This window comes from Egretta garzetta, unplaced genomic scaffold (genome assembly GCF_000687185.1).
Source record: "Egretta garzetta isolate BGI_Z169 unplaced genomic scaffold, ASM68718v1 scaffold258, whole genome shotgun sequence".
Classification (NCBI taxonomy): Eukaryota; Metazoa; Chordata; class Aves; order Pelecaniformes; family Ardeidae; genus Egretta; species Egretta garzetta.
In genome coordinates this window covers 17038-32737 of record NW_009260413.1, presented here as the reverse complement: position 1 = coordinate 32737, position 15700 = coordinate 17038, and the positions used below count along the sequence as shown (strand labels likewise).

At 40.8% G+C, this 15700-nt stretch overlaps 1 protein-coding gene across 1 annotated transcript in view; it reads left to right on the top strand.

Annotated features, from left to right (window-relative positions):
• Window positions 1–14829, top strand: part of TBC1D9 (TBC1 domain family member 9) — a 78338-nt gene extending 63509 nt beyond the window's left edge. The window contains exons 14-21 of the mRNA XM_035899148.1: window positions 3398–3496; window positions 3617–3685; window positions 5019–5259; window positions 10500–10565; window positions 11841–11927; window positions 12836–12910; window positions 13048–13148; window positions 14104–14829. Of these exons, the coding sequence (XP_035755041.1) occupies window positions 3398–3496; window positions 3617–3685; window positions 5019–5259; window positions 10500–10565; window positions 11841–11927; window positions 12836–12910; window positions 13048–13148; window positions 14104–14829 (1464 nt within the window). The remainder of the gene's footprint in view (window positions 1–3397; window positions 3497–3616; window positions 3686–5018; window positions 5260–10499; window positions 10566–11840; window positions 11928–12835; window positions 12911–13047; window positions 13149–14103) is intronic.
• The last annotated feature ends 871 nt before the right edge of the window (window positions 14830–15700 follow it).

The following is a 15700-nucleotide window of genomic DNA, read 5'->3' as shown; positions in this document are numbered from 1 at the left end:
ACATATTTAATTTTTCATAAAAATTAAAGAATAACTTCTAAAGAGTTACTCTCCTTAATTTTCTTTTTTCCTTCTATTGACATGGAGGATAAATTAGTATTTTTAGTTCAAGATGTAGATTCATACTTGGCAGTATGACAGCTGTTCCAGAGGCACTTCTTATGCCCCTAAAACCTCCTTGCTTTAATAACATGATACCTATTTAACAAGGAAGTCAGTAGTCCTTCGTGTATTCTATGCTGAGGGCAAACTAAATCAAGTTAGATGGATGGTTCTTCTCCTTCACACAATGTTAGAATGGAGAGGAGGACATTTACATGAAATTGTTTCCCTGGTGTTTTTCTGATTTCCTCATCATGAAGACGGCTTGCATTGACTTATCTGCTTGTAGATAAATAACCTGACTCCTTGCAGAGCCAGTCTATCTTTTTGGGGCTTATGGAGCACAGAACCCTGTAGCTCCTTCTAGATAAATAACCAGCTGTAATCCAGTATAATTAGGCAAAACAAATAGCATGGGGAGTGAAGAATTGTGAGGAAAGCAGGAATCAGTTGCAAAGAGAGAATTAGTTTCAGGAGAGTCATTGTTGGTTGATTTGATTATTTTAAAAAAAAAAACAAAACAAAACAACAAAAAACCCAATTCAGTAGTAAACTATCAAGATTAAAAAAAAAACCACCCTCAAGGCATCTGTTACTCAATGATTGTTATGTTCCTCAATCAGTTGTGTGCAGTTGTTGCAGCTATAAAGAGAGAAATACCAAGTAAGCGAGCATATCTTTGCTATTTTTAGAATTTAAGCTGTTCAAGGTACTCTTGTTGGGTAACCATCCATCCTTAATCTTCTAGACATTTATTGTTTATGAAAAAATAGGAAGACCTACAGCTGCAAAAAATTCTTTTTCTTGGAGTTCTTTGCCCCCCCTCAAATGCACGCACACCACCCCCAAGGGGGATGAAAACCTTGTCCCTTGCAGACTGTCATGTGATATTTGTCATGGGAGCGTGATGAGTCTGAGAACTTGGTGAAGGCATATCACTGGCAAAAGCATATTTAGATTGTTTTATGAAGAGCTACTTTCCATCATTCTCTGATCCTGTCCAGCTCTTGGGTATTCATGTCAGATTGCATATATGAGAAGTCTGCAGTGAAAGCTGAAGTGATGCAGAGGAATTTTTTGGTAATTAAGTGATTAGTACCCCTCTCTGTGATGATATTGAACTGTCTTTCTGCTTTTAAAAGAGAAACATTCTTGAAATAAGGGAATATACATAACAAGTATGTTTTACCCTGCCAGTAATTTTTTCATTTACTAAAAATACTTTTTTTGTAATAAATATCTTCATTTTTTCATTCAATCTTATAATTAATTCAGAAGCCACAGAGCCTGGCGTTACAATAATTACAACAGAAGTGGCTGAAATAATGCATAATCGCTACAGCTTTAAAAGCCTGTGCATAGAATCATAGAATCAAAAAATCATTTGGTTGGAAAAGACCTTTAAGATCATCCAGTCCACTCGTGCCTGTCCACCACTAAACCCTGTCCCTAAGCACCTCATCTACCCATCTTCTAAATGGGGACTTGACCACTTTCCTGGGCAGCCCATTCCAGTGCTTGATAACTTTTTTGGTGAAGAAATTTTCCCCAATATCCAATCTAAACCTCTCATGGCACAACTTGAGGCCATTTCCTCTTGTCCTATCACTTGTTTCTTGGGAGAAGAGACCGACCCCTACCTCCCTCCCCGCTCCTGTCAGGCAGTCACAGAGGGCGATAAGGTCTCCCCTCAGCCTCCTCTTCTCCAGGCTGAACACCCCCAGTTCCCTCAGCCGCTCCCCATCAGCCTTGGGCTCCAGAACCGTAGCTCACTAGCTGTCAATGAAGTGTAGACTCAGATATTCAGAGCTGTTATGTGCTTAACTCCTTTGATTTGTGTGTTAGTTAATTTGGAAAAAAATAGGCCTTAAACGCTTAAGCTATATTTATAGTAGTATCTGGATATTGGCCATTTTAACTAAACAACTGACAGTCAAAAGGTCTATGCTGTTGAAAGGTTTGATACAGTTTTGACCTAGAACAAGAGACAGGCTTCCAACTATTCCTTGTATGATTTGAAAGTTAACAGGGGCAAGGGACCACTCCCAGGAGGTAATTGCATGCAACTTTCCTTTTCTGTAGGGTACATGAGTTTAGTTGTATGGATGTGGACAGACCATCTCATTTGGCCTCCGGGACAGAGAATCAGCCCTGATTACTGGAATAGATATGGCCTCAGAGCCACAAAAGCCCTCTTTTTTCAAGGTTTTGTGACCTCTGTGATGCTTAATATTCATGGATGTTTATCTAGATTCCATTTTTTTGAAAGACTTCTTTATTTGCAAAATGCTCCAAGTACATGAAACATCTTTTTACTCCCAGTACACAATAAATATGCACAGCCTTACAGATAAATGCAGCTTTAGCATTAATTTGATCACACAAGAATGTGCTAGCAAACTGACCTGCTTATGTAGATGCACTTGCACTGGAGATATAAATCCGTCCTGTTTAGGTTTGTATGTGGCATACTTGATGTCTGGCATTATTGTTCCTGCTGCTCATCTGTGCATTTCTAAGTATGTTACAAGAGTTTTCTTGATGGCAAAAAACCTTCTTATAGTTCACAAAAATAAATCTTCATGATTAGGCATTGGACTACATATGAAAACATAGGATATTATTCCTAATAGGTTTTCCGCTTCTGTGGTATATGCAGGAGCTCCCCGAAACTGTTACATGCATTGTAAAAAAGAAAAAAACAAACCTTCTGAAAATAAGACTCAGGCACTTGAGAGAATCTTCTTCCTAATGGAGGTTGCATTCTTGATGCTTGGTTTCAGATCCTCAGGAATGTAAGGACTCCTATACTGTCTCAGCTGTTAGAGATCCCATTAGTCCAAATATCTTCTCTCTCTGTAGCAATTAAGAGATATTCCAGGACAAGCTGAAACAAAACCCTGCAGAAGGAGTTATAGTCCAAATATCTTCTCTCTCTGTAGCAATTAAGCCCTGCAGAAGGAGTTACGAAACAATCTATTCATAGCGATTTTTCCAAGCAAGAAATTCCTAACTACTGAGATTATGGTTTGAAATATGAGGATTTGTAACTTAATAAAGACCTTTCAAGTTAAATGAAAACAGGTCATTGGGAAAAATAAAATCTAGTGATATATTCTTAAAGTCTTCGTAACTTTGTCACGTGTTAGAAAAATGCCTTAACAGCAGATTTTTCAAATATACCATTTGTGGTGTATCACATAATTAAATAAATTTCTCATATACATTAAAGGCAAGCTAAGTATTCCAAATATTAATACACAGACTATCCTGTACTTCTTTTTCTCTTTTTAAGAAATTTGGAAGTATCCGAGCGGATTTAATTGAACAAATGAGATTCAAACAAAGGCTGAAAGTTATCCAAACCCTTGAGGATACTACAAAGCGCAATGTGGTAAGTACTGAAATAATGTTCTTTGCGAAGATTAAGGTCAGTCAGTATCTGAAATTTAAATAAGCTTTTCAGTGAGACATGGATTTCAAATCTCTAACTATTAATGTTATGTTTCAAAAGGTACGAACTATTGTGACAGAGACTTCTTTTACTATCGATGAACTGGAGGAACTGTATGCTCTTTTCAAGGTAAAGCTAAGTGAAGATAAGATCATGTGCCTGCAGGAAATGCAGATGTCTATTTTTGATATGGGACCGTGTCTTTTCTAAAGACCAGGTTGTCTGTGAGTTACTTGCTATCAGGTATCTTAATACAAATTTGAATTAGCTGCTGTATTATTGAATACACAAAAAAAAATCCTAGCAATTTTTAAAAGCTCAGTAAATAAATTATTTGTCCATGGAAAAAATGAATATACTGATGAAAACTATTATAATGAAAAAGTGAATAGGCACAGGCTTTTGACCAGTCTTTAGAAACTTACATATGTCTCTCTCTCTACCAGACCCAAGTTTTGATATTTAGCACAGAAACACCTTTATTCTATTATCTCAGACAGTTTAGTACTTCCATATCACCATAGCTGATTTTGGCCATTGTTAATACTTTAGCGTATACTATATTACATGGAAATTTAGCATCACAGTGATGTGTCTTTGAAAGTTGATTGTACAGCAATACCATTAGATTCACAAATTTATAGATGAGCAGTTAAGATGCTTTAGCTTCACCTTCATGCACGGTGCCTTAAAACAAGATACTTTCTTCCTCTATTTTGTTATAACAAAGATTTTTTTTTTTGTTATACCATGAAGAATTTCTTTTCTTTCAGCTTCCCATCTGTAATGTAAGGTCTTACAATTGTCCAAATCCTGCAGTGCCTTCTTTCAGTCTTTCATGGAACCAGTGAGAGCAAGTCAGATAGTCCACCCTGGCTGATCACTGTGCAGTGCTAGGATCTCTTTCTCTAAGCTTCTGAATTGTTTTGAATTGGATTCCACCGAAATCGGCTCCAGAGCTTTCACTGACTTCAGTAAGACTGAAAGAGTAGGACTTTATACAGTATTTTTGAGACTATACAGTTCAACAAAAAAATATTTCAAATAAACAGCTATTTTCATGTGCTCTGAAATGAAAGATTTCATGAGAGTCCCCTTTCTGACTTGACTGCGTGGTGAGGTTGAAGGGGGTGACTAAGCACAAGAAGCCTGTGTATATATGCAAGTCACAGCTGCTTACTGCTCTGTTCAAAACAGTTATTTCGTGTTTCATCTGCCTGGGAGGCAGAAAAAGTTTTGCTTTATCTTTTTTTGTAGAGGGATGTCTTTTTGTCTGGGCTAGAGGAGAAACCTCTTGTAGAAGTTCAAGGGCTAGATAAATGGAAATACATCTGCTAGTCTTGTGTTGTTTTATGGATGTGTGTGTATGAGTAGTTTGGATTTTTTTTTTTTTTTAATCGTTGATAGCAATGAGTTGTTTACAGAGGTGATGACAATCTCACAGCATTTGCCTTCTGTTCAGGCAGAACATCTGACTAGCTGCTACTGGGGAGGAAACAGCAATGCTATTGACCGACACGATCCCAGCCTGCCTTACCTGGAGCAGTACCGTATTGACTTTGAGCAGTTCAAGGGGATGTTCACTCTCCTCTTCCCTTGGGCATGTGGAACTCATTCAGATGTATTAGCTGCACGCTTATTCAGGCTTCTTGATGAAAACGGAGACTTGCTCATCAACTTCCGTGAATTCGTCTCTGGGCTAAGTAAGGAGAATTCACAGCACTCTCTCTCAAAATTATCTGGCCAAAGCAGTTTGTTTCTAAAAGGGGATCCAGTCCTTCAGAAACACGGATGTTATATTAGCTATCAGATAATGAGTTTGAGTTTGACATGGACCAATTTGTGTAAGTAAGTCACCTTGTTTTAAGAGCTGTTCATGCTACTGTTTAGTTAATTTTATCATGCCTGTGACAACAGTTCCCACTGGGGTTTAGGCTGGTCTCAGTAGGTGGATCTACATTAGCCAGTGGTGTATTGCACTGGGAGAAAAACCACCACATCCCTTAGGGTCTGAGGTTTTCCCTGACCACTGACTCTCAACATGAAAACAATCTGCAGCTTGTGTGCTTAATTGTGTGATTACTTCTAATCAAAGTATTTTCTTTGGGAAAGTCTTTTGTTCTTCTGTAGTGTTCCTCTCTCAGTGACACTGCATTTTGTTATCTGATCCTTAAACTTTCAGGGAAAGTTGTGAATTTATACCTTTGATTAGTGCTACCTGCTCTGGAAAGGGGAGAGAGGCAGCATTTGCTCCCTTGGTTGTTCAGGAAGAAGACTTTTGAGAAATTTATGTGCACATATAAGGGGCAGGGGAAGGATAGAGTGAAGATGCTAGTTTTGTTTGCCCTTGAATAGAAGTGCTTACCTTTAGAAGTCAGCCGACACCCCACAAATATGTACCCCTATGTGAGAGGAAGGTATCACACCTCACAGTATGTGCAGTGAGGGGTACTACCTATATTACTTCTGAAATCAATAACCAAGACTGCAGACTAAGAGAAGGGAGCAGCATGGAAGTCACCTGAAAAGGAGAAAGTGGAGGTGCAGGTCAGATAGGCAGGCTGACTGTCCTTAATGGAGGTTATGGCCCGTGCAAGTGTTGTAGAAGCAAGATTTCAAGACATGAAAGTCAGTATCGCAACAAAGGGAATGTGCAAGCCCTAGGATTAACATGAAGCAAAGATGAGGCAGGAGCCAGCCACCCCTTTTTTGAACAGATCAGGAATTATTCCCTGCAAGTGACCAACATCTCACCATCTATCATGTGTTTGCCTGGCAACCTGACATTTCCTCCAGCTTTACACTGTGGTCCTTTTTGAGAGAGAAAAGCTTTCCCAGTCTGGCTTTCAGCAACTGTTTGTAATAGTATTTTTAAGCATTAGGGCTCCAAATGCAGCCTTGCATTAAAACCTCTGTACAGCAGTGGTTAACACCTGTTCTCTCACAGGTGCAAAAGAGCTATGTGACAGTAAAACTGATTGCACACCTCCCCTTCACACCATCAAAACAGTGCTTCCTATGACGCAGTTCTGAATTGTATTTGAGGGACTGTGTGCCGGGTAACACTTAACCTTTTGACACATGACCCATGGATTAACTACCTTTGCTGCTTACAGGATGCTGCTAATAACAATCAACTGGTTGTTGGTTGAGACAGCATTTTTTAGAACCAATAATGAGTAATAAGAACAAGGAACAGTGTTGAACACTGTGAACAGAAGTTATTATAAAATGCACAAATGTGGCTATAAGACAACATGATTGAACTAAAATCTTCAGTGGGCTAAGCAATCAAAACTGCTTAGTCAGCAGAACCACGTTTTTTCAGAAACTTAAGTCCAGTGTGGCATAGCTTGAAAAGTTGGTTTTGTTTTTTAAAAAGTCGACACCCCCGACCGCCTTTTTCGTTTAAGCAGCACATGAATGGTAGCAAGGACAACACAGTGAACAAAAACAACATGGGATTTGTTTGAGCGTATTTCACTGTGCCCCAGGACTTTTAAAAATTCCACAAACAACAGCTGCTTCAGTCTGCCTCACTGAACCAATATGCCTTGGCTAGGAAGATCTCCTAAATGAGGAATATCTTCTGTGGGAGAAAGATGCTTTTTCCTTGTGGCTGTCCCGGAAAGCATGATCAGAGCATGGGCATTCTGGAGGTGACCTGTGAGCACAGTCTTCTTACCGTGTCCAAACAGCAGTATTGGACTCTGGCCCTGGTTACTCAAGTCTGTCTTTCCTAAAGGAAGTGTCCTGTTCAAGTACATCCTAGGCATGGCCCATCTCAGAGGGTGCTTGTTGATGGCTGAAGCAGCCATGGCACCTGATGCATTTCTGTTTCACAACTCTCAATGTCCTTATTCCACGTAGCCCTAAGGATTTGTTCCCCTGAAGCCTCTCTGATGCCGCTGACTCCTTCTAGGAGCTCCATGAAGAGGAGGTAAAAAGGGGTGTTGTGTGTCCCAGCATGGGCTCATGGCCCTTTCTTCTGTGTCAGCATGAAATCCTTGGGATAAGAGAGCATTGCAATTGCAACTGGGAATCTCCATTTCCTTTTCGTAGACCCTGCAGCAAAAAGGTCAAGAACCTCCTACTTCAGACGCATCTCAGCTGAGCAGAGATGGAACAACCTGGCGTATTCTTCTGTACATTTCCTTTGTGTTGTGTCGCTGCAAGTTCAAATAAAGGGGTGATCTTGATTACTTTGCTCTAGGAGTTGTGCTGCTCAGAAGGGGTTGTCAGCCTTGGTTATGAGCTGTTTGGGGTATTCACTCGTGAAGAAGCTCACCTGCACCCCTATACCACACTGGATTATAGTGTGCCGGTTGTTGACTCAGGATCCCAGTAAGCTAGAGAGATTTCCACGTAGACTCAAAGCAGCCTCCTGCCTCTCATCGTGTTTTTGCAATACTCCCTTCTTGGACAATCCAGCTTTTCCACCTCTCCAGTGAGTGCTGGTGACTGCAGCGCTCTCCACAGCGTCGTGCATAAGTCAGCACCATGAAAACTGTCTCTCAGGTGATACCTGAGTGTATTTTTTTTTCTGAAAACAGCTTTTCTACAAGCATAGGTTGCAGGAGGATGTTCAGAAAGCAGAGTGTTAACCTCACCACTCCCCTGATCCTTTCAGGGAGCTAAATGCTGTACAAAGACTCCCTGTGTTTACCTGTGTGTACCCCTCCACCTGTGTTCAAGAGAGGGGCAACTGAGGCCAACACTTCCATGTTGCTACTAAGTTTTACATTAACAGAATAAAGTTCTAACCCGTGTAATTACTTTGTTAATGGCCTCAAAGGAGACGGGGAAAACTCTGCACATATGACATTATGCCCAGAAAAAACTTGACACCTGCATAGTGTTGACAGAAGAACAGTCAGAAAGGGGGGTCAGTGAAGGCTGTTCCTAGTCATGCCATGAAAAGGGGTGTGGTGGTCAAGCCCTGAAAGGGGTAAGAGCAGCTGTGTGTCAGGACATTGGCTGCAGTGTGAAGGTGAAAACTTTCACAGTTGCTGTTTCAGGTAGAAGGATTCAAGGGGTATAGTCGTGCTCTCTTCTAAGCACAGTTTCTTCTCTCACCACCAAGTAAATTTAAAACTTCTGAATAAAAGCTGGTGATACGTCATCTGAGACTCGTACTGCAAAAAGATAAGGCTTGTTGAAGGTTTTAAGACCTGTGACTCCAGAGTGCCAGAAAGGAATTATTTCTGGTTGGGCCTAAGAATGCTCTTACCCCTCCCCAGTGCTGTTCACAGGCCCTCAGCAAGGCCACCTGCTTTGCTGTTTGGGGATGCAGGGGCTGTGCAGGAGGCCACTGAATTCTCTGGGCTCTTCTATGAAATTACCCCTATACTGCAGCGTGCAGGTCAAAATGGTGACGTGAGCTGAGGTATCCACCCATACAAAGGTCTCCTCTAACTCTCCATAATAGGGGCACCATCTACAAGAGGTCTGTTCCTCTTCTGTTGTCTTTATGAATGTAGCCTAATTTTTTATTGTTTAATACAGCATCAGTCATCAGATTGTGGGTCTCCTATGGCAGCTAACTGTTCCTGCAAATTGCCAGTAGGCTGTTCTTCCCTTTGTAAAACTTTCTGACCTCTCCCAGGGGAGACCCGGAGGAATGTGTCTTAGAGAGCCCAGATAACATCTTTGGTAGACTTGTCCTGCATTGTGTTGTCTTCATTCATGTATGTGTTGAGGAGGAAAAGAACCTGGCATTAGGAAGCACACACAGATTCATCTCAGGTGAAAAGCAGTAGCAGTTGAGCTTTCTCAGTTCTCTTCGCATCTGGGGACAGGGAGAGGAACAAGCCTACACGTGCCCCCAGATATCCTGTGCCCTGACGCCTATTTTGGTGAATGCATCTCTAGCCGTTGCTGGAGGACGCAGAACTGCAGCCTGTGCTCTGGTTATTTCATGTCACCTTTAGCAGCGAGGCGCTTCATGTGGTACCTGGGTGCATAACCTAAGACATAGTATCACCAGAAGAGAAAGCATTGTCTGCGTGGTGTGGTACACCAGGTAGGAACAGAAGGTGCTTAAAAAGGACCAAGTTGAAAGCAAAATGGCTCACGTAGAGGTACTCAATTCTGTGGCCTGACATCTGTATTTATTGTAGCCTTAAACTTTACAGTAGACTGTGGTTGTTAGTATTTGCCAAACCACGCTTTGCAGTTTGCATAGCAGAGGTAAGTTGATATGGTAGCCTGTAAGGTAAAATAAATCTCTGCATAACCTAATTAATGAAGATTAATTCATTTATTTGTGAATTACATGTCATAACAAGCAAGTTTTATGAAGAAGTCTGATTATCAGTTATTTCAGTACTTTAAAATTAACTATATCCATTTAATTAATTGGAAGAAGGGGCTACAATAGACCACTTGGCTTTCACACAGCTAATTGTAGTTTTGACTGGAAAGGAATAGGAATTGAGGTGGATAAATCAGTAGAAAGTATTGCCTGAACATCAGTTTAGCCTGTGGCTAAGCTCTGATAAATGCTGTTTACTTGAATTTCTCTCTCTCTTTTTTGGTAAATATCTTACTGTTCTAAATCATGTGATGTTTTATTATTGGGTCCTCAGATCAGAAAGTTTGAAGTCCACACAAAAAGGTCGTCTTAACGTTCAGCTGGAGGCCTTTCTGAGTGGTAACGTGATGATTACAGATTATTTTTGAGCATTATAAAATAGACATTTAATGAAGGACCCAAGGTTGAAGTACAAAATTCAGGGCAAGGTGGTCTGTGTTCCCTTGCTATTTCTACTGCAGACCGTATGATCTTAGAAGTCAAGTGACTGCCTTATGATCTTGGGCTGTAAAGGGAGTACAGTGCTGCCCAGAATGAATGTAGCAGCTTCTGAAATGAAATGTTGTAGCAATAATAAATAGAATGGCATTGAATGGTGAATATTAACATCCAGTATATAATGCTGTTTAGGTGCGGCATGCCACGGAGATCTTACAGAGAAGCTGAAGCTCCTGTATAAAATGCATGTTTTGCCTGGTAAGTAAATGATGTTACTATGATTCTATGATTCTATGTTACGATAGCTGTCGTCTTGTTGGGAACAGAAATTTGGAGCAGAGTTGTTTATGACTAGCTTTCCCAATTAAAAATTAATCTGTGGGAATTATTGTAGCTGTTTATGCAGCAGTAAAATAAGAGAGCTTCTGCCATAACCAGACATGGATTTGGAAAGTCTGAAAGCACCCATGCAGCCCTCTATTGCTGCAACCACAAAGAGGCCATTTATGCGTGTCTCTTGCCTGTTTAGCTGGGGTTGGTGACTTCCCCTGCACATAACAAATACAGCTTTCTTCAGCATTTGTTACCATAATGCACTTTATTTAACAGTGAAGCTAGCTTGCAGTGTTCCTGCATGCCCTGGCTACTCGTTTCTGTCCCCAGACTTTCTTCTTGGTTTCGTCTCTGGGCTGATACAAATGTTTGCAGAGGGAAACTCCAGGTTGTTTCATGGATACGTTTTCCAGGGAGCTGTACAAACTGCTGGGCTCTACTAAGTGAGAAAGGCGGTTTAGGGTGGAGAGGGGATGGAAACATCTCAAAACAGTTTTTGCCCCTGAAGAAAATTATGTCCTAGAACTACATCCTCTCTGGCTTGTCACACGTGTGCCATAAGCAACCTATCACTGTCCCCACCAAATCTGCGATTTAAGTATGTTGCAACTGTTTGGGTAGTTTAATTCTCATGCACGTTTACATCCCCGGGCAAAGATACCTAAAAGCTTTGAGAGGACATTCACCTTCACGTGCTTTGAACATGTGTTCTTGATTGCTCCCAGCTGGCTTTGCTGGAGGTAGGCTTGAGTGATTCACCAATTTAACTGGAAAAAACCCAAAACTTTACTGAACTGTAGCAGAAGAGATCCATGTTTAAGAATGCTGTTTCTGGTATTTGGGGACTGGTAAGCTTGTACCAAATTGTGACAGACTGTTTTCAGCAAGGAAAGGATTCATACCCTGCTTAGGATGTGCTGAGCTGCACAGAAGAAAGTAATGGAACTAGACACAGGAAGATGGGCAAGCCAGCCTCTGAAGGCAATCAGCTTCTTGTTAGTCAGTATTGGATATCGGGGAGGAGGTGGTACAGGTCCAGTGGTTCTCTCCTGTGAGCTGAAAAGAGGTGATTCCTAACCCATCACATCCTCATACTTTTACTTCTAGAAACTGACTTTCTAAATGTATCAATGGAAATATGTTCTAGTTTTTAATTAAAGGGTAGAATTTTTAATGAAAGAATTTTATTATATTGCTTAGATCCGTCCCCTGAGCAAGAAGAGCCAGACTCTGCTTTTGAAGCTACTCAGTACTTTTTTGAAGACATCACGCCAGAATGTACACACGGTAGGCATCTTTTGTCTCGGGCACAAAAAGATGAGGTAATGCATTTCAAACAACATGTCTTTTTAGGAAGCTACTTTTTTATTGAATTAAACTTTGTAAGTGAATTATTCACTGTAAAAAGATGTATGGAGTCTTTGTATATATTTTGATATCCTTAGAGGTTCGGGCATGTGTACGCTAAGAACTCTCCTGGATTGTGCATTGCAAAAGTACTGAATAATGTCATCAGTGTGTTGCCATAGAAGTAATTTTGCGATAAGTGCAGCATATATGCCTTGATGGAGAATGAGAATAAATATATTGGCTTTCAAGATACATTTGGATCAGAACTTAAAATACTCTTAAAAAAACCTGAAGCCGAAAGATGTATCAATGTGGTTCAGCTGTTTGAAATCTTTTTGTGCCCTAATGAGAACCTGGGTCTCATCGGTGTTGTCTTAAATGGCGTTCTCTTTCTTGAGATATTTGATGTTAAATTTCTCTCTGATTCAAGAAAAGCATCGCCCATCCTTCAGATTACAGGGGGAAGAAAGGTTGTCTGAAAATACAGATAAAAATTAGTAGAGTAGGGATGACAATTTTAAGTCCTGATAGGCAATAGAAGATGCACTAACAATCACCAAACATACATCATGCTAGAAGCTGTTTGTGTTGTGGTAACACAGGCTAATCGTTGTACTACGCAAACAAAACCTGAGATGGTCCCTGTCTTAGTATTGATATTATTAATTATATGGAATTTGTCAACAGATTTAAGAATAAGCAAAAATCACATTTTAGTCTTATCCTTTTTACTGTGCATTTTCTGCCGTGTAACATTTTCTTTATTTTGCACTGTGCACATGAAAAGTATAGATGTATCTGAAACCACACTGATCTCTCTCTCCCCCCGCCCTTCCGCTTCCTAGTTGTTGGCCTAGACAGCAGGAACAAACACGGAGTAGATGATGGGTTTGTTACAGTGAGTCTGAAAACAGACAAAGGTATGTATAGTGGCTGCATTTGAATTACATTGTGCATTTCTTGTAAAGATGCTCCTTTTGAAAATGGAAAGAAAAGTATTAATTTAAGGTTTCTTCATGGACTTCCCCTGCATCTCTGGGTAATTTGTTGACGATAGGCAAGAAGAGCTCACAAGAGAATCGAAATTATCTGAGAATGTGGAGCCAAGAGAATAAATCCAAAGCAAAAAACACAAAGGACTTGCCCAAACTGAATCAGGTACGTCTGCTGACTCTTACTTATTTTTCATTAAATTTCAACTTTCTTCACATACCTATAAATATTCAATACATTAACATTGGATAAAGATTTTATTTTGAGACAGATACTTTTTACCAGAGCGTAAGTCAGCTGATTACATAAGTTAGTTGTTTTCAGTGTACTGTAACTGTCTTTCAGCTTCCAAAACATCCTAAAAATGAGATACACGTATACAGGAATGGTAACACATTACTTTGATCTCTAGACAAAGAGTGATATGACACTGACTATCACCAGCTAGCTCATAACATCCAATAGACGTTACCTGAAAGAAGCATTTTATGTTTTGTAATTTATACTGTCAGTCTCATTCCCCTTAGATCCATAGCTGCTATGGAGGAGGAGACCCATTGGGACAGCTCTTTCCTCCAGGGCGTGTAGGGAAGGTTTATTCCCTGTAGAACAATGCTTCTTACTTAAGGTAGCCCTAAGCAAATCTCCTTCCTGTTTAATTCATGAGTTTTGAATTCCGAAAGGCTCACATCCAACTAAGTTACCACTGTCAATTAAAAGAGTGCTGCAGGTCTCTTCATTTTTCATTACTTCTCATTAGTTTTATCAGACCCCTAGTTATACTTAGCATCATTCCTACAAGAAAGTCCACCAAAATGAATGCCAGGTGTCTCAGTGCGCACTCTCTGTTGCCCTCCTGTGGCTGCAGAGAAATAAATTTGTCATGTGCTGGAAGCAACATCCAACAGTTCATTCTAAATAGCTTTGAGAGGGGCAACACATCTGGCTGCCCAGTCATAGAAAATGCTCTCTAGACTGCACCTAGGTTATTTCCAATTTCGGTTTAATCACATAAACTATTGTGTCTTACCTCCATTCCAGACTTTTTAAACTGATTTAGTAGATCTCAGCCCGATTTATTTCCTGCTCTTTCATTAATGTTTCCTCCCTCTGTGTTTAGGGACAGTTCATTGAACTGTGCAAGACAATGTACAATATGTTCAGTGAAGACCCCAACGAACAAGATCTGTACCACGCTACCGCTGCTGTGACAAGCTTGCTTTTGGAGATAGGTGAGGTGGGTAAGCTCTTCAGCGTGCAGCCCACAAAAGAGACAGAGAGCAGCAGTAACAACTGCAGCAAAACTATTCAGAGTGAGCTGTTTCAGAAGAAAGAGCACCAGCAGTACCCCCTCGAACAGCACAAACCCTTCCAAGGCAGCCTCCTCACCACCGACGAGGAGGCCGTTTGCACCGACAGCACCCTGGGCATGCAGATGGAAGACATTAAGCTCGAAGACTCTTCTCCCAGGGACAACGGAGCCTGTTCTTCCATGCTCATTTCCGATGATGACACAAAAGATGATAGTTCGATGTCCTCCTACTCGGTACTGAGTGCAGGTTCACATGAAGAAGAAAAGCTGCACTGCGAGGACATTGGTGAAGACACTGTTTTGGTACGGAGCAACCACACCACTTCTCTTCGTAGGAGCACTAGCATTGACAGAGACTGGGCCATTACCTTTGAACAATTTTTAGCCTCCCTTTTGACTGAGCCAGCCCTGGTTAGGTACTTTGACAAGCCTGTGTCCATGATGGCTAGGATTACTAATGCTAAAAACATAAGGATGATGGGTAAACCAATAACCTCGGCCATTGACTATGAAATCTCGACTATGTCGGGATAAAAGGCAGTCGGGTTTTTTATTTATTTTTTTTATTCTGTATTTATTAGTACCTGGCACAGGCCCTGGTATTTTCAAAACATGATTGTTTTCACTAATGTGAAAATGTTGGGGTGCAAACTTAACTATCTTGAAGTATAATCACTCTTTCTGTGGGAAATGTTACACAAATGCAAATTTTATTCAAAATACAGAAAAAAAATATAACAGTTGTCAGTGAAGTGTGTGTATCATTAACCTTGCTGTTAATATAAAATGGTAAAGATTAGTTCTTAATTTCTAAAAGTAAACCTAATGCCAATATTTATGTGCATTTTTAAAATAGACATATATAGAGATCCGATTCTTGGGGGGGAAAAAAATGAACAAACCAGGAAGTACCTAAAAAGTAAAGGGACACTGTCAACCTGAACAGGACCTCAGGTGAAATTCAGTTCCAGGCAACATCGCTGAAGGATAATTTTATTTCACATAACTTTTTTTTCAAGGAGGATAATGAGTTTTAACATATGCTTCAATTTTATTTTCTTGAATATATGAAAGATCACTTCAGTGACACCTGCCTGGCTCCTAACTTCCTCTGCTTGAGACTGGTACGCTCCGATAAAAGAGAGGAGTCCGTCCCAGGCCTGGCTGGCACATCAGGCAAATGTGGCTCAAGGCGATGGTTTCTGCTCCGGCAGAAGGCAGAGCCCATTGCCCTTTCCCTGGGTTCAGCGGCCCCTGGCTGCACCAAACCCAGCAGAGGGAAAAGCCCTCGCCCCGCGGTGGCCACCGAGGAAGATCCCAGCGTGACCCTGCCTGGAGCTGTGCTCCTAACCGGGGGACTTGGAAGCTTTGCTGGTGTGCTCCAACGGCAGCGTATGTGGGTCCC